This window comes from Lacerta agilis, chromosome 6 (assembly GCF_009819535.1).
Source record: "Lacerta agilis isolate rLacAgi1 chromosome 6, rLacAgi1.pri, whole genome shotgun sequence".
NCBI lineage: Eukaryota > Metazoa > Chordata > Lepidosauria > Squamata > Lacertidae > Lacerta > Lacerta agilis.
Window position 1 is genome coordinate 44,897,793 of NC_046317.1, and position 18,573 is coordinate 44,916,365.

The window sequence follows — 18,573 nt, forward strand, 5'->3', positions numbered from 1 at the left end:
GGAATCCTAACCCTACGTATCTGGGAGTGAGGCTCATTGAATTATGCAGGACTTACTTCTGATTAGACATAGTTGCAATGTGCTGCAAACTACCCCCTTGTTGTTCCCTACTGTATTCATTCTCGCTCGCTCGCTTTTGACCACAGCAACTTCTAACTTGCAACATCCGCGGTGCGCTACATTGCAGGGATGTTGTGAATGGTTGTTGAAACTGCGCATTTTCTACATGAAATGTTAGGAACAGCACGGGCTGATTTTTACTGCCCAATCGCAGTTAACGCTAAAATTCTAGCTTTCTGCATTGGCTCTATGGATACATTTCACTTCAACCCTGGGCGAAAATGGCGCCAAAAGAAACCAGGAAGTTGGTCGTTGTGACTTAGTTTTTGTTCCGTCTTTGACGCCGATTGGCTTGATGCTGTCAGCCCTTTTCCTTGCGAGCCTTCCGCTTGCCGGGCTGAGGTTGTGCTTCGGTTTGATTGGCTCCACGCTAGTCGGAAGGAGGTTCTGAGTCGGACGCGCGGAAAGAAATCAACAAAGAGACGAAGGTAGGGATGTTACTCGTGGCCTGTCTCTCTAATAACGCCGTTGTGCGTGAAAGTGCATAGAACACTCCCTAGTGTGCATATTCCTTCGTGCACGGGATATGAGGAGCCGAGCCCTTGGTTTTACTACACACGCAGCGGATGAGGTTACAGAAACTTGAGGTGGTAGAATGGACCATACCAGTTCAAGGCTACGGATGAAGGATCCGCAATTCTCCCCTATTGGGGAGCTGGGAGTTTCCAGCAAGTAGAAAACTAGCACAACAAGGGAGTGACCCGTGTAGAACTTTCCTCTCTGATGTGCTAAATTTTGTACTTTAAAAGAGTTTTGCATAGGAGATATATAGAGAGAGCGAGAGAGAGAGCGCTTTGCAATCTATTCCAGGAACTCAGGATTCCTTATCTGTCTTCTCTTGTATATGTAGACTACATCTATTAAGGAGTAATAAAGTCAGGCCTCTTATATCACTCTTCAGTTCCCCTATAATTCTGTATATCCATATTGTCAGCATTTATATTCATAGTTCTTATTCACATCTTGCCACCTTGGTGGAATACAGGATACTGTATATAGAGTGTTGCACATAGTGCTAATTTTGGATCTGGAGATGGTGAAGAGAAATGCAATTTGACAGTGGTACATTTTTTTCTAGGCTGGCAATGAGCAAACTCCAGTTGGCAACACGCAGCAAGCTAGGAATACAAAGGAACACTGGGAAACAACAGAAATCGCTGAAGAAATGTGAAGGAAATACCACACTATACAAAGGTGCTTGGGTTACAAAAATATCTTTTCGTCAGCGTAGGATTAAAGAAAATTGAAAGGAATTGTTTGAACCTGTTTTCAGGATCAGTTATTTTGTGGTAACAGCTATTGAACTCCCCTCAACTTTTTAGCTGGCCATGCATTCAAAGACTGAATCAGAAGCTGCAGTTACAAATATCTCAGATTTAATGCATCACTGATTCCACAAACTGTCTTTGGGATAGATGGAGTATTCCTTATGAAGGAATTAGAAAATGTCTAGAGATGCTTGGCCAACAACACAAAACCTGAAAACTTGTATCTTCCTTGCCTTCGTTCTTGTAGCATTCTTCGACCCAAATTTATTTGGTGACTTCTTTTTTTAAGAAATTTAATTGGAACTTGTAGAGTCGGGAAAGTATTCTGTTTTAGGATAGTGTGACATAAGCAGACACGGTGCTTGTTGTCTAGTTTGCAGTCATAGGGGCTCATCTTCCTGCTTTGAATTTGTGTGATATAGGGATGTGGAACTTCCAGGCTGGGGTCCAAATATGATCCTCCAAGAATCTCTGTCTAGCCCATCGGACCTTCCCCAGGCCACACAACCTCCTGAGCCCCGCTGTTCATCAGCCCTGCTTTGCATCCTCCTTAAGTGTTTTTGCTGGCTAGAATGTGTCCTTGAACTCAGAAAATGCTTCTTGCTTGAATTAGATGGAACATAGAAAAGAATGTGTGAGTGTGTAAAAAAGTAGCCTACACAAAAGTAAAAATCCACATTCATTGCTCTCTGCCCACATTTGTCTCTAACTCTGCCCACCATTGGCATGTGGCCCTGAGAAGGTTGCCTAGAAGGGAATGTTGCCCTTCGGCTGAGAAAGGTTTCTTCAGCCCTGGAAGAATGACATGGACAAAGGAGATATCTGCTGAGGACTTCTGTTTCTGAGGTTAACAGAAAGAGCAGATCTTTGGGAAATATTTGTAGAGGGGTATGCCAGTAGAACTGCTGTTCTTCAACTGTCTGTCAAATACGTATTCCCCTCTGGCCCAGCGCAGGTTTATCCACTGCCATGTATATTTGTACAACTCGATAGAAATTGCCACTGCAAAAATTGTAACTGGCCTCTCTTTGTTGCAGGAGTGCCCAGCCAACAGTCTTCATTCCACACCTTCAGCAATGCATCTGAAATCAAAGAGTTTCGGAAGAGGCTGCTCACTTGGTACAACAAATGCAAACGAGATCTTCCTTGGAGGAAATTGGTATAGCATATTGTGCTGAGCTTCTAGGGTGCTCAGAAATATCTCAGAAGAAAGAGACAATTGCTTTGCTGTGTCCTGTTCCCTAAAATCCCCTGTTCACTCTTTTACAGGCTGCAAGTGAAGATGATGCTGACAGACGAGCATATGCTGGTGAGAGCAAGAACCCTCAGGAATTCTGCTGGGAATTCCGGACATCTATTTGCATTCAGGGGTGCTCTAGAGATAAATGCCACAGGCTGCACACAACACTGTCCTAGTGGCAGCTGCAATGTGGTGGTATCAGTTTTACTGAGAAAATACTTTGAATTGTGGCTCCTTAGTCCAGTTAAGGACATTGGTGTTCTGTGTTGCTAGAGATCCCCTAATCAGATCTTGGCAATTGACTTTTGGCAGCAGTGTAATATTTAAGGGGCAAGATAGAACCGTATGAAGAACTAGTTATCTCCAGCTAAACAGTCCCCCTGGGATACAAAAAGGTTGCTTAACATCTTACAATTGCCTTTAAAGTATATTGAGCAGCACATCCCCTCCCACTTGCCATGCAGAACAAGGAAGGTATCAGAATCCCTGATGCACCTGCTTTCTCTTTGTGCCTGCAGTGTGGGTATCAGAGATAATGCTCCAGCAGACCCAGGTGGCTTCAGTGATCAACTACTACAATTGCTGGATGCAGGTGATGCTGAGATCCTTTTTTCCCCTGTGGCATGCTCTGTTGTGCATTAGCTCCTGAATTCTGGATCTTGTATCCATTGTGCTTTGGGGACCTTGTAGACATGTCCATGTTTTCCTTTTTGATACAGAAATGGCCAACCTTGCAGGACCTGGCTCAGGCTTCACTAGAGGTAAGAATGAGAATGCAATATTTTGTGTGTGTTCATGCATGAATATTTGAATGGAACATGGCAGCTTTGCTCTCTCCCCCCCCCCTTTAAAAAAAGGATTTACTGTAAATACATTTTAAAAAATACGTAAATACCCCAAAAAATCTACAAAAATGAAATAGCAAAAAAATAATACACTAAGCAAAAGCAATCATGATTGGTCTGGTCTAATATTTTTTCTAACTCTTTCTATTTGGAAATAGGAGGTGAATGAGCTATGGGCAGGGCTTGGCTACTATTCCCGAGGGAAGCGACTCCAGGAAGGTGCACATAAGGTACTCTATAGGTAGTGGGTCAAGACACAAGGCATTTTTTGCAAGAAGATAGTTCCCTTTATGCCCTGTGCTTACAGAAAGAAAGATTTTCTAATAGCCACTTAGGAAAGAAACAGGTGCAAAATAACTAGCTACTGGAGCTATTGTACTAACTAGTCTAATTGGGAGTTCAGGTAGGAATAGCAAAGTGTTATTAGATGTCAAGGTGGGAACCCCAAATAGTTTTCTCTTTGTTGGGATATTTGTACAGGCCGAGCTGCAAAACCAGCAGCAGCGAGGCTGGGGTGATTTGTGTCTGTTTTTACCTGTGAGAAAGCCAGCTGTCTTATCTGCTTTCTCATGTGATGTCATTGTACTTTTTACTTTCTCTTCTGGCTCGAGAGATGCTGGACGCTATTATGCACAGCTCTGACTCTCTGAGATGGCAAAGCAGAGACATACTCTGCATTTTACCTACAATAAATACCAGTTTAGCCTCAATCAACGGCTTCTGTGTGTTGTTCTTCAAGCTGGGGAACAATCGCATATGACTGTGCCACCGGACTCAAGTAGCCGGGAATGTGCACAAGGCTTTGTCCGGGCGGGACATTTGGCAACACTATTGAGGTCCTAAGCTGAGTAGCTTCCTAAAACTGAGGGCATAGTTTGTAGGAAATGTATATCCAAAATCCCTTAATGTTTGTATCCCACCCTTCCTCCAAGAGGTGATGGGCAGTATTTTAGTCTCATGATATCTTATCAGCAGAAAGGCCACCTTCTTAATGTGCTGTTCAGGTTGTGCTATAGAAACACAGAGCTCTGAAACACAGAGCTCTGATACTGCTTCAGTCACTGAACCCTATATAGTGGCAACAAGGGCATCCCAATTGTTAGCCCCATCTGCAATGGCAGGTGCTTCTTCAGTGAAAGCCAACCTACTCCTATTGCACTAGAGCAGGGAGCTAGGAAGGTTCTGCAATAGTTTCTTCCAAGGACAGCAGTGCCACATCCTCTGGCTGGAGGAACACTGCCCTCACAGGATCATCAGATAGAAGTACTTCCAGGGCTGACCCTGCATTCCCTTTCCCTCCTGCTTCAGAGTCCTCAACCTCATCCCCCGAAGAAGGGGAATCTGACTCCAGGATCATGACACCTTAGAGGGATGTTGGAAGTTTTAACGGTGTGCCTAAGAACCACCAGAGATGGTGCTTTTGAGTGACAATGTCCCTGTGTTGCTTCAACTGGTTTATTTTGCAGTTGGTGTCACAGATGGAAGGGCATATGCCCAGGACAGCAGAAGAGCTGCAGAAGCAGTTGCCAGGAGTTGGAAAGTACACTGCAGGAGCTATTGCATCCATAGCATTTGGTCAGGTAATGAGGTTGCAGTCTTGAGTGGGCAGATTTGCTTTAGGAATATGCACAAAGGATTATTACCCAACCTGTCTTTGGGATTTTGAGTCCTTAGTCAATCTAGAGGGATAGACATTTCTTATCTCCTTTCCCTTTGCAGCTGATGTTCACTCCCGTGTTTCCCTTGATGCCCCTAAAAACAGTGAATTGGCTATGAATTCCCTCACTGGTAGCGCTAGAACAAGTAGGAACAAATAGGAATATCTCAGCCAAGGAAGTGGTGTGTAATTTAGATTTCTGCTCTGTATGGCATGACTTCATAACCTGTATAAATGAAAAGAAAGAGTATCAGTACCTTTCTAACCCTGTGACTGGAAGAAAGACTAAATTGTGGCTAGTCTTGGTCATCAGTCCTAAAGAGTAACTTCCTTTTGTACAATACAAACACAAACCATACAGAGGTGGTGTCTAGCAAGAGAAACAAATATTAATACAGAATTTAATATGGTCACTAGACATTACTATCTAAGCCACTAAACAATGACTTGTACCTCAGTGCACTCGGCTTCAAACCAAAGACTTCCTGGAATCATACTTTATATCCTAACCACTACGTAATCCCAACTTTGCATGGATCCACAGGGTGAATTTGATGCAGGCAGAAGGCCCTCTGTGGCCTAGTTGGGCTCTTCAGTAGCTCTGTCAGCAGCCCTTAATAGAAGCTGGAGCAGAAGTTGTCACAAGTACAGTAACGGCTGGGTTGCTGTTTTGTCCAATGCATCCAGGTGACCGGTGTGGTGGATGGGAACGTAATTCGGGTCTTGTGCCGTACACGAGCCATTGGTGCTGACCCCGCCAATGCATCTGTTGCTGACAGACTCTGGTAAGGGAAGGAATGGGGTTGGGGTGGTGCAGGCATACCTTTAGGACCTGAGAGTCAGGAAAGGACAATAGCTTTTGGAAGGTAAAGGTATTTTATTCATTCTTTCCCATCAGCTATCCAAACTGGAGACAACACGTCCTGGCAAAATCTAAACTGTCCACAGCCAGTCCCTAATTGCATATAGTGGTCTTGCAGTTGGTCTCCCCTTGCTGTTAGTGGCCCTACACACACGAGTTTGAACTCTTATGTCAAAAACATAATGAATTAGCAGTTTGATCAGCAAACCAGGAGCTGTACACACACCCAGAGAAGTTGGGGTGAATAATGCAGTCCTTCACATGTAAGCAAGTTCCATTCAAATCAATGGGAGTCCTAACTAAATGTTCATTGGCTCAAGAGGAAGAGCTAGGTGCTGTGGAGAGTGACAGAGGGCAGAGAATTTAGAAATGCTGCTCTTCATATTTTGGAAACTCCCCATTACCTATTGCTGAGCTTTTACAGAATGCTGGTTTCTAGAGCCTGCTCTAGAGTAGGTTAGGGAGGAGGTAGCCAGCTCCCTACGAAATGCTTCCCTACAGCACAGAGCAACAGCTGGCAGCCCCAGGACAGTTTTTGTGCAAAACTAGCACCTCTCTCTGTCTCTTTTTTTCACTCTCCGCTGTCTCCCATCAATGCAGTTGTAGGTTGAGAAAGCTCAGAAGTTGTTTTTTCAAGCTGCTGCTTTAGAAAGACTTGTTATGCTTGCTAATGTAGGCTGCTGTCATTTCAGGGCTTTAGCGCACACTCTGGTGGACCCATCCTATCCCGGTGACTTTAACCAAGCGATGATGGAATTGGGGGCAACTGTGTGCACTCCCAAGGCCCCACGGTGCATGGAGTGTCCCGTGAAGCAGCACTGCAGAGCACGCCACAAAGTAAGGAGCTCCTCCTTTTATACCCTTTGCTGTTCCCCACACTCTGGTGTTTTGCTGTGGAGTCAGATTATTATTATCTGTTAGGAAAGAAGAGCCATTTCCTGCAAAGCTCCCTGAAAAACTCAACACTCCTTGTACACATACCACACAGATATTGTATGGGGGTTCTGCATGTCTGTCTGCATGTCTGCTCAGAAGTACTTTGTTCAGTGGTGCTTACTCCCTAGTAAGTGTGTTTAGGAATGCTGTCGTGCACATAAATCCCCTCGGAGTTCGTTCAGTTTCATATGGGTGGATTTCCTCCTGAGCAGATATACAGTCTAACAAAGCCACCTATTGGTGCTTCGTTATAATGTCTTCAGTTAATCATATTGTACTCTAAATTGTGGGTCCTTCCTAGTTCCTTTCACATAACCAGGCTCGCTTCATCTCTTTTCTTAAAATGTTGCATATACAACACAGATGTGCATTCTATTCTGTCCTTGGGTTTGGTCTCAACTTTGGAACCATGGCTAATGTTAAGACTGAGGACATGGGAGTTCTAATCTAGAAGAAGCCTCAAGTACTTGCAGTCCCCCACCTTGTGTGTTCACTGATGGTTGGAACCTTTTCCTGCAGGTGGAGAAAGGGCAGGCAGCCTCTGCCAAAAAACTGTTAGGAAAACCTGCTTCTGAGTGCCCCCAGGTGCTGGATGTAGAAGAATGTGGTAAGTGCATGAATGTTGTAAGCGCATTACCAGGTTGGTGGTTTGGAGTTTTTACAAGGTGGGAAAGCTCTCAGATCACGACCTCCAGCAAATCTCTACCTTCTCTTCCCAATTCCACCAGCAGCCCTTCATTATTCAGGGTAGTAGATGCAAGAAGGAGGGGGAAGAATCACGGCCATCCTCTGTAGCCAACAAATTAAGGTCCCCCCCAACTCCCCACCAAAAAAACCAAAATACTAAATCCAGATCTGGTTTTAAGGAGCAAACGTGGCCTTTTTATTTGAGCAGGCTTTTGTGATGGTTTATGAGAGTGTTGCTGTGATGAATGGTTTTTGATGAGGTCTCCATAAAAAGATAATCATTAAAATGCAAACAAACAAACCCACCCTTAATATGTTAATTGCATTTTAATTATCATTCTGATGGATTTTATGCTTGTATTTGTATGCTGCCTTAGGCATATGGCAAATGCATGGCAAAAATTCATTTTTAAACATGTCTTTCCCTAAAAGCTCTCTAGTAGAGAAGCAGAGGAGCACTGGATCCTTCCTCTGAAGTATCTTATTTCCCCTGCAGGTAATTTTTTTGTACCATATTTGCTCTCTGCTTCTGGTAATCTGTTGTTTGAATTGTGAAGGTTTATCTATGAGAAGCTAGTAAATGGCTACACATTGATCTCTTTGCATAGAGTCTATAGATAGATCAGAGGCAGGAAACATTTTTTCACCCCAAGTGCTATGTTCTGTAACGGGTAACACAAATGTCTCTATCCTTCAGCCAGGCAAGCAAAATGTATTATCACAGTTCAGGGAACATTCCTGCCAGGCTGAGACACCTGAGGAGGCCATGAGAGGCATGGCCTGTGGAGAGTTCCAAGGGGTCCAATAGAGACTGGAGGTTTCCCTCTGGTATAGAACTATTGACTAGACTGGCTCAAATTCAGTTTAGGTGTGCAGTTCATGCTGCACTGAGGAATTTATTTTTATGCAGTGAGATTAATGGTTTCTTGTTTGGTTGTGAATTGACATTTGTCAGCTTTGCTACCATGGAATGGGTAGCATTGATTTAACTCTGGCTTCATTAGCAAGCCAGGCCTTCCTGTCCTAGAATATGTCACCTCCCGCAAAGATGCTTTGCAGACAGTTGCCTGTTGCCAGCAGATCAGAGCCAGGCATCTCATCTGTTTCATTCTTCTGACTTGTAGCCGCTGCCACCACAGGGAGCTGCTCCCTCTGCCTGCCTCCTTCAGAGCCATGGGATCCCAGCCTTGGTGTGACCAACTTCCCCAGGAAAACTGCCAAGAAGCAGCCCAGGATCGAGTGCACAGCCACATGTGTGCTACAGAGAAAGTGCAGTGATGGGAAACCAGAGTACCTTATTGTGCAGAGACCTAGCACAGGTAATGGTCTGAGAAAGGGAGGCTTTTCAATTTTATGTTGAGGCACATTTATGATTTTGAGTGAGTGGTTGCAGAAAATAGATGCCTGCAAGATTGGTCAAGTTTATCTGCCAGTCCATTCCAGGCTGCTATACTAGGTGCCAGGCAAAAACGTTTCAATATAACCAGGCCTTTGGCTGATTAAGGTTCTATGGTCTTTAAAATGTGATTGTGGGAGGGGGGGTTATTGGTTTGTTTTTGTTTATTATGTATCTTGTGTTCTCATTTTGTATTTTTATGTTGTGAAACACCCTGTGGTTTTCAGATGAAGGGTGGTATACACATTTAATAAATAGATAGATACCCTGGGCACCCGGACCTGTCTCTGTTATTGAGCATTTTTTCAGCTGCTGAAAAATTCATGCCACAGTTGAAGTAAAAGAAAACCAGCTGAATTATTTAAGGCATTACTTTCGCCTGCACTAGTCAAGGGAGAGAGCACTCAGCCCTGACCTAGGCATGTACCTTAGGAGCAGTGTTTTCTAAATACATGTCTTGTGTGCCTGATAGAGGGTGGTTATGTTTAAAATATGATGTTGACAACACAGTATTTATTCAGAGCATTTCCTAGGTGTTTCATGTACATTATCCCAGGAATCTCTGTGACAGCCTTATTAAGTAGATACATATATTCCAGGTTTTTTGATATGGCTGAGAATGTGTAACTTTGCCAAAGGATACCAAATTTTATGTCCGAGATGATTTTTTTCAACCAGGGATTTCTAGCTCATAGCTCAGGCTCTTAACTATGATACAATATCAGCTTGTGCTGGTGACGGAACATTTCCTTGAAGGTCTGTTGGCAGGGCTTTGGGAGTTTCCAAGCCTCCTCCTTGAGCCAGGGCAGGAGAAGCGGCAGAAAGCAGCGCTGGCAGATCACCTACAGGCCTGGGTTGGCAGTAACGTGGCAACAAGATGCCTGCAGCATGTTGGAGAGGTACATTGGATCCCCCCCCCCCTGCAGAATTGGCTCCAGCGAGTACCTCCCCTCTCGCCATCACCTCCCCTTGAATGGGATTTACAACCTACAATCTGGGGTGGCATTAGCATCAGAATCTCTGTTGCTATTAACTGCCAAGCAAAACCTTCAGGATTTGTGCCATGCATAAAGCTGGTTTGATGGGGAAGACAGTTGTTCTATTTTGTAATTGACAGGTGGAAAGTTTTGCGGTTAAATAGCTGGCAATGAAATTACTGGCCCCATGAATATCTGGAACAGTATTTGTCAGGATTGAATTAAATCTCACTTCCTGAGAGCCAGTGTGGTGTAGTGGTTAAGAGCAGTAGACTCGTAATCTGGGGAACCGGGTTCGCGTCTCCGCTCCTCCACATGCAGCTGCTGGGTGACCTTGGGCTAGTCACACTTCTCTGATGTCTCTCAGCCCCACTCACCTCACAGAGTGTTTGTTGTGGGGGAGGAAGGGAAAGGAGAATGTTAGCCGCTTTGAGACTCCTTCGGGTAGTGATAAAGCGGGATATCAAATCCAAACTCTTCTCTTCTTCCAGCCATTCAGCCCTCAGATTATTTTTAGATTATCACTCAGATTATGCCATAGGTGGGAGAGATCATCATGTCTTGCTAGTCAGCTTCTGCCCATCTTAAGCTTGGCAGCCCCAGTTGATAAAGTGCTGACCCCCCACTGTCCGCCTGCTTCAATGGTTGCTTGGAGCTCAGAGTATCACTTGACAAGTGGAGTGAACTACTTGACCCCCAAAGGTGCACTCCTCCATTATCTCCCGAGACAGACGAATGCCAACAGGCTACATTCTAGCCAAACAAAAGTCAGGTTTTAATACACACACACACACACACACACACACACACACACACACACACTCTTTCATCCAGGCAGGCCAGGAGCATTATTGCACTTCAAGGCCACATTGCAGCCAGGCAAAAACACTTGGAGGAGTATGACTGGGGAGGGGTGTGGAATGGGAAGGAGGCACAACCTAGTGTGAGTCTCAGGGACTGGGAAGAGAAGCCTGGAGAACTGCAGTCTGCCTCCAGGCCTGCAACCGGTTACCCCTGTCCTAGTCCTAGAGCACAGTCTCTGCTTTCTTCCCTGTCTTCACTCCCACATACAAGTAGATTATGTACCTGCAGCTCCTTGTCCTGAAACAATGAAGGTTGGGAAGGAGAAGCTCCCAGCTCTCCATGCAAAGCCCAGCCTCCCTCTATGAGGCTGCAGCTGGGTTTCTTCCTTCCCAAGGAACTTGTCCTTATCTGCCAGAAGGTAGGGAGGGAAGGGACACTGTGACATAACGTCATCTCTCACCTTCCCTAACCACATCTACATATCTTCACCTCCTTCACCAGGTTCTCCATATCTTCTCCCACATCCGCCAAACATATGTGATCTACTCTTTGAATCTGGATAAAGATGAAGGAAACTGGGACGTGGAGCTGGAGCTGCCAGCATCCCGGTGGGTGACCGAAACAGAATTCCACAACTCTGCCATCTCCACAGCCATGAAGAAGGTACTGAGAATCTAGAGCTTGGTTGCTTCAAGTTTCCCAATTTCTCCTGAGAGATGCAGGTGACGCAACAGTGTGGAATGTTAGCCCCAGCTTCTGGGGAAATGCAACCGTTAACTGCAGCTGGACGTATGACTGAGCATAGCTTTCTAGCAAGGGATACACTTGGCCCACTTTTAGCTGCTTCTCTTTTTGTGTGTGCTCTGTCTCCTCTTTCACACTGTCCCTGTGTTTCTGGCTCAAGCAATCAGTGGTTCCAGGGGGCAGCCGATACGTTAAAAACGCCTTTGTACATAAACAGTTGCAACCTGCCCCCTCATATGTAGTCAACACCATGTATTCATTATGGTGCTAGATGTGTTATGTGGAGTGTCCTACCTTTCCAGGTCTTGAAAGCTTATGAAAAGTGGAGCCCTACAATCAGTACTGCCAAGGTAAGGACATCCATTTGCTAGAGCTGAACAGCTCTTCTCTCTCTGTGCAGCTCCAATCATGTTCCTATTATTATTATTATTATTATTATTATTATTATTATTATTATTCCTCAGCCACTCTGGGCAGCTTACAGTATATCTAAAAACATAATAAAAGCATCAAGTGTTAGAAACCTCCCAATACAGGGCTGCCTTCAGATGTCTTCTAAAAGTTTGGTACTTTTTTATCTTCTTGACATCTGAAGGGAGGGCATTCCACAGGGAACAGCATCTCGCCCCTCTGTCTACTGAGCTCCACCGCTGGTCCTGCATGTTGGGAGCCACCAGTTTGAGGCTTGCCAACTGCACATCCTTCCAACCACACTGGGTGGGTCCTGCTGGTTTGCCTCCACCCTTGGAGTGCTTACCAATGTTAGGCCTGTAAGCAAGAGGATGGGATTTAGAGGTGGCCTCAGTGCTTTCACTGTCAAATGCATATGCATGTGTGACCGTACAGACTGTCAAGAGGAAACGGGACTTCCTACACACCAGCCAGACCCTGCATGAAGAAGGCAGTTTTTCCAAGAGGCAACTTTCTCTGGATTCATTTCTTGCAGCAAATCCCGGGGACTGATGGCAGTCTCTATGCTCTACCTGACCTCACGTGAGTACACCTCATTCCACTCCCAGCAACCTTGCACAACACTTGGAAGCCCCACTGGTGCCTTCTCAATGACCATCACCAAAAGGTCTGAAGATTCTTGGCTGGGATGACCACACTACCCAGGCAGTGAGGTGTGCCTGCCTGTTGTAAACAGTGCTAAGCTACATAATCTTACTAGAGTTCAGGGCTGTGGGGTGAGTCCAGTTGTTTTGTCTGTATTACCATTCAGCTGATGTGCCTTATCTTATAGTTTCGGAGATGAGGGACTGATCTCCAGCAAGGATGTGGTCATACTGGAATGAAACACTGTGGCTGCAATGAGGGCATCATGGGAATGTTGTGACTTTAACACTGCCCCCCTCCACTCCAATACATAACACGGGCACAATTCAAACAAGTGTGGCTATAGTGACTCCTAGGAGGAGGAGGTCAGCGTTTATTGGTGTGCCACACTGCAGTAAAATGAGGCAGGCTGACTGAAAGACTTTTATTCTCCAGTGGATGCTAAGCAAAAAGACTCAGTCTCTTCTGCATCCTTCTTAAATGTTGCTTTTTTAGAGCTAGTTTATTCTCAAGGACAAGTAACTATGCAATTGCCATTTGTTCACATCCATAGTCAACAAAGTGTTTTGCTGCTGTACTAGATGCCTCAATTGCCGGAGTTCACAGATGAAACTGTTTTTCAGTACATGCAGTGTTCTGTTTTAATTGTGGGTTTGCTAATAAAATTTTAATGAATTTTTACTGTGGCTGTTAATTTAGTTATACTTTCTTCTTAACTTATAATTTATTGTATTATTCACACTGTAGCATTGAAAATTGGCGCGTACACACACACACACCCCACCTTAACTATTGCACTAGCATGTTGATACCTGCACAGCCATGTCACTGGCAAGGAACCAAGAAAGTCTCTTTAAAAGCAAGCATTCAGAAATCTGTTAATACAAAGGTGGAATATTGTGGAGTTTTCAGTTCTTTTCTCACTATTTCTAGTATTTTCTATTTCACATGTGAAAAAAGCACAATAAATGACTACTCTATAATCTCCCCATTGCTCCCCTGTGCCCAAAAGGGGCACATTGGTAACATATATCCAAAGGGTAACTACCCCGCCATAAGCAACTTGGAAAATACACTGTACTATTGGGCATGTCCTTTTTGCAAAGTACGGCTAAGTAGCAGCATCTGTTCCCCAAGATAAAGAAACAGCAAGTTCATAAAAGCTCACCCACACAGTAAGCAAACACATAAATAAGACCTTGTTTGTTGCATAATGTTGATAATAATCATTCTAAATATTCTAAACTCTGAAGGGAATTAATACAGAGAAGCATGTAACAATGTGTTCTATTACAGAACTACAGAACTACAAAGAAATAAAGTTAATGCAATTGTGTTTTTAAAATAGTCTCAACTGATATTAAGATTTTTAAAAAAAGACTTAAACATATATATCTATAAAAAATTTATTTCCAGTAGCACCTTAGAGACCAACTAAGTTTGTTCTTGATATGAGCTTTCATGTGCATGCACACTTCTTCAGATACACTGAAACGGAAGTCACCAGACCCTTATATATAGTGAGGGAGTGGGGAGGGGTATTACTCAGAAGGGTGGTGGGAATGGGTGATCAGCTGATAGATGTGGAAAACCTGTTGACGCCTGCAATTGGTCTTGCAGGGAAAGGCAAGGGGTGAGATGGCTAAAGATAGCTTTGTCATGTATAATGAGATAAGAATCCAATGTCTTTGTTCAGACCAGGTTTCTCCATGGTTTTAAGTTTGGTGACCCTCAACTATATTTAAAGGTCTGGTGACTTCCGTTTCAGTGTATCTGAAGAAGTGTGCATGCACACGAAAGCTCATACCAAGAACAAACTTAGTTGGTCTCTAAGGTGCTACTGGAAAGAATTTTTTATTTTGTTTTGACTGTGGCAGACCAACACGGCTACCCAACTGTAACTATATATTATATTACTATAATTACTATAAGTATTCCACATGTCCAAATAAATATCCAAACAAAACTGACAACTGAAAGATGTTTAAAACTTAACACAATTGTAACAGAAATTAAGCAAGTTTACTAAAGAAATGAGCTGTTCTTCAGCTGACTAGCAGGCCAAATTGAAATAGTAAAACATATTACCAACTAGACCTAAAACAGAAAAACCGCTATTATACCCAACACTTAATAGAACATTATACTTCAGTGTTAAAATTTAAGTAATAAGTTATAAATAAATCCTTTAATTTAAATTGTTGTTAATAAACATATTGTTTTGCTTTGATCTCATCACAAATACACTTGAGACAGAAACCATTCAAGTAACAGTTTTTTAAAAGAGCTTCAGCACATAGTTTTGTGCTGAAGAAGATGAATTTCATACTATTGAAGAATGCCATTTCCTGTTCTGGGACAATGTTGGGCAAGCATCAACCTGATACTACCCCTTTCCATGTTTCTTTAGTCTTTGCCTCTGGAGCCCCAGATCTACAAGGAATTAGAGCCAGATTTCTATGCTTGCCGTTTGTCTTGCTTGTTCCAGCAGTGAAGCCTGTTGATAAAGATGCAGAATAGAGAAGCCCTGTTCTAGGAGTATTGACCACACTTGTTTGCAGGCAAGATGCAGTATTCCAATGCCCACTTAGCAAAAACGTGTTCTCTGTCAGAGCTCAAGAGACTTTAATGAATTGACTAAATACTTTGCCCTCCACATAATTACTTGGAATAGTGGTAGCGGTAATTAAGCAGCATAACAAGGTAGTTGCCTTTGGAGATGTAGGCTCACCTGATAATTATTCACCCTTCCAGTTTTCAATATGGTGCATGGCAAATTCTGTCCCTCTTATAGGAGCCCAAACCTTGACACTGTCTCATCATCCAATTCTGTGTGCAGCTGTTTCAGATCTACAGAGTCACAAAAGTTCCCAACTACGTAGTCCTTATTGTGCTGCTAGTCAGGAAACTGCCAAGTTGCACAGCAGGAATAGTTAGTAAACCATCTTGCATGCTGTGTGTCCAATTAACTGTATTTTTCTATAGTGTGTAAATGGGTAGAAGCTGCATAGGAATTTACTTGCTTTTTTTGGACACTTAACTGGATGATGGAGATAAACTAAGCGTAAACACTGGTAGAGGTAGAAACAACTTCCTCTTCTGACCTTAAAATGGGAATCGCAATGAATTAAGTGAATGGGGCGATTCACTTGTTTCAGAATCAGGTCCCAAAATAATGGGCTTTGCTGTGGATAAGTTGCTTGTGCAGTACCAATGCATGCCCCCTTTTAGGACAGAAATACATGCCATATCTTGCCTTAGGGATGGGAACCTGCAGCCCTGCAGATGTTGCTAAACTCCGAACACCCAGCATGGCCAGTGGTCAGGAATAATATGAGTTGTAGCTCAACATCTGGAGGGTCCTTAAAGCCTTTGCATTTTAGCACTAAGAGAAATAAATATGTACACACAGGCCTTGAGGTGCAGCTGCCATCACAATGTTTCTTGGCTATGGTTAGCTCCCAACTCAAAATAGATCAGCAATGTGTAAAAAGTTCTGATTAGGTGGGTCATCCAGATCACATGGATACTTTTTACACCAGTGAAAGCAACTCTGGTGGAGGTGCAGAGCCAGTTTAGGAAGTATGCACATGATCTAGAACTCCTTATGTTATTGATATAACAGGGAAACCAACCCCTTAGGAGCAGGTTTGCACAATTCGCACCATCAGGTTCACATATACAGTACACTGAGCACAAGATTGTGTACCGGGGTGTTTGTGCGCATTCTTTAAACTTGCTGGTCCATATAGTTTTGTACAGACTGCCAGAGAGCACGAATGTTTCCCTCGCCAAAACCTGTGGCCCCACATCGCTCTATAAGCTCCAGGAAGAAAGTATCCTCTGTAAAGAGAGGTTTGGTGAAGATCTGCATGAGGTATTGCTTCCCACAAAGGCCTCCAGAGCCACCGTTGCCTCCTACGTCAGTGTCCAGAAGGATGCCGTGGTCCTTCAGGAGCTGAAGATTTTGCCCAGCTTGCCTTATCTCCTCCACCTTCCTTTTCTCACTGTAGTATGATAAGGGGGGCTTGAAAAAGTTTGCGCCAGATCTGGCCATGGCCGCAGCTGCCCCTATAATACCTGTGGTGTAGAGTGCCACGTGTTGGATGCCCGATCCACCGTGCTGCTCTAAGAAAGTATCCACCTGGTTCTTCTTTTGGTCTGACAGAGACTCAGCTAGAATAATTTTACAGTCATTGCGAAGCAGAGTCGAATCGCTCCTATTGGACTGCATGGCAGTAAGACGAAGACCCATACCAGCACCCTGGATTGTATAGCCATCAGTACCATTGTCTTGCTGGTGGATGGGGAAGCGCTGGAATCCCAAACAGTTCTTGTACCAGTCCAGCACAGCTTGCGAGCTACCTTGGGGGCAAGCATAGGTGATATGGTCAAAATGTGTCACCTGGCCACCCACCTGGAACTTCTTGGGAGCACCCTCCGCCATGTGGAAACCAGGCAGGAATGGTCCGCTGTACCGAGATCTGTCAAGTAGTGTGTGGCTGACGTTGCCTATGATGGATCCCACTACTGAATAAGTGACATGGCCATTTTCATCTCCCACAGCTGTTGGAGGGATGAGGATCTGGCATCCTCGTTCCTGTAGGCTTTGGGAGATGCCAGGTACATCTTCTGCCTCAAAGCAAATGTTGGAGGCAGTACTGACGGCATACTCTAGGTCCACGTCATACAGGATTCCTTTATCCTTGTGGCAGCCTGAAGATGGCACAGGTGGAGCGTCTCTCTCGGCAGGCTTCAGCCTTTCATTGACAAGAAAAACAGCATCCCCTCTCCGGAAGGCCAGCTGCCTGCTCCGTTCTGCCAGCCGTGCAGCAAACAGCTTGAATCCAAACTGGTGCACCAGGTTGCTGGCCAGCTGTTGCCCCTCAGGGACGTGGAACCCAATGTGGAAAATCCGGTTCAGAAGACCAGGCATTATGCAGTTTGAAAGGGTGGTCAATGGTAATACAACTTTTGCTGCTAGACCTACAGAAACAGAAAAGAAAGCCACCTCAGTTGTTGTAGGGTGGGGAAGCTCAGTCGGTAGAGCACGGGGGTCATTAGTTCGGGTCCCACGTTAGGCAAAAGTTCCCTGCATTACAAAAGGGGTTGGGCTAGATGACCCTAGTGGTCCCTTCCAACTCTATGGTTCTACGGATGGGAACAGAGGCCTGTTCTGTTAGTGCCTCCAGGTTTTGTAGGGGGGGCAGGAGGAGGAGGAGGCAACTTTGTGCCACCGCCCTTCGGCTGACATGTGCCTGAAAAATCAAAGGAATCCACGTCGGGGGGGAATCTGCCCCTCCCCCAGAAATCTGCACGTTTCTCCTTGTCTCTCTGCCTAGCTGCAGAGTCTATCATCTCCCTCTTTCCCCGGTTTAGATCTTGCCTCAGGCCTCCTGATTGAAAGCTTATCTGCCGTGTGTCTTTGATTCCTCATGCGAAAGTGACTTTCACGCAGCAGGCAGGCAGGCGCCGGAACTCCTCCTCCTCCCGCCGCTGACTTGAATCTCCCGCAAGGAGGGGCTCCGCAACACGCGCTCGGAAGCGGAAGGCGAGTGTCTCCAGGGCGCACGTGGGGCTACGCCAACATCTTCCACCGGCTCGCAGGTCCTAAGCGAAAGCAATTGCAACGCTTATCAGCCGTTCAATGGGCTGCGTATACCGGAGCTGCAATCTCCTTTCCTACAACGCCACCCCCCCCCCAAAACAACAACAACAACAACAACCACCAAGAGCGTTTATTTTACCTTTGTTGATAACACTGTTTTGTGCTACAATTATTTTATTTTTAAAAATCCCAAGGAATGTTCTTAAAATAAATTGCTTTCATACCGCCGCCACTGGGTGAACAGCCTTGTTAAGTGTTTACAGCGCTTGAAGACTCGCTGTTATTTTTATTTTTTACGTGGGGAGGAGGTTTGCAATTCAATCTTGAAAGTATTTTTAAGAACAGGCCTTTAGATCGAACCTCCCCTTTTCAC

General features: G+C 44.6%; 2 protein-coding genes across 6 annotated transcripts; one reads left to right on the top strand and one right to left on the bottom strand.

Annotated features, from left to right (window-relative positions):
• Positions 1-329: 329 nt before the first annotated feature.
• On the top strand, positions 330-13,273 carry MUTYH (mutY DNA glycosylase). Of its 5 annotated transcripts, XM_033152291.1 has the most exons (17): positions 332-548; positions 1,199-1,314; positions 2,426-2,547; positions 2,658-2,697; positions 3,147-3,220; positions 3,348-3,389; positions 3,632-3,703; positions 4,940-5,053; positions 5,818-5,915; positions 6,685-6,829; positions 7,448-7,535; positions 8,740-8,934; positions 9,768-9,910; positions 11,294-11,455; positions 11,839-11,886; positions 12,383-12,529; positions 12,780-13,273. In XM_033152291.1, the coding sequence occupies exons 2-16, from the start codon at positions 1,206-1,208 to the stop codon at positions 12,497-12,499; spliced, it is 1,569 nt and encodes a 522-aa protein (XP_033008182.1). In that variant the 5' UTR covers positions 332-548; positions 1,199-1,205; the 3' UTR covers positions 12,500-12,529; positions 12,780-13,273. The 5 variants fall into 5 exon arrangements, with proteins under 5 accessions (XP_033008184.1, XP_033008182.1, XP_033008181.1 ...); XM_033152293.1 differs by lacking the exon at positions 12,383-12,529 and having other exon boundaries at positions 330-548; XM_033152290.1 differs by having other exon boundaries at positions 12,383-13,273.
• Positions 13,274-15,615: 2,342 nt separating this feature from the next.
• HPDL (4-hydroxyphenylpyruvate dioxygenase like) lies at positions 15,616-18,098 on the bottom strand. The gene is made up of 2 exons (XM_033152295.1): positions 17,979-18,098; positions 15,616-17,578 (listed from the first exon to the last, which is right to left on the bottom strand). The coding sequence occupies exon 2, from the start codon at positions 17,526-17,528 to the stop codon at positions 16,323-16,325; it is 1,206 nt and encodes a 401-aa protein (XP_033008186.1). The 5' UTR covers positions 17,529-17,578; positions 17,979-18,098; the 3' UTR covers positions 15,616-16,322.
• Positions 18,099-18,573: the final 475 nt, after the last annotated feature.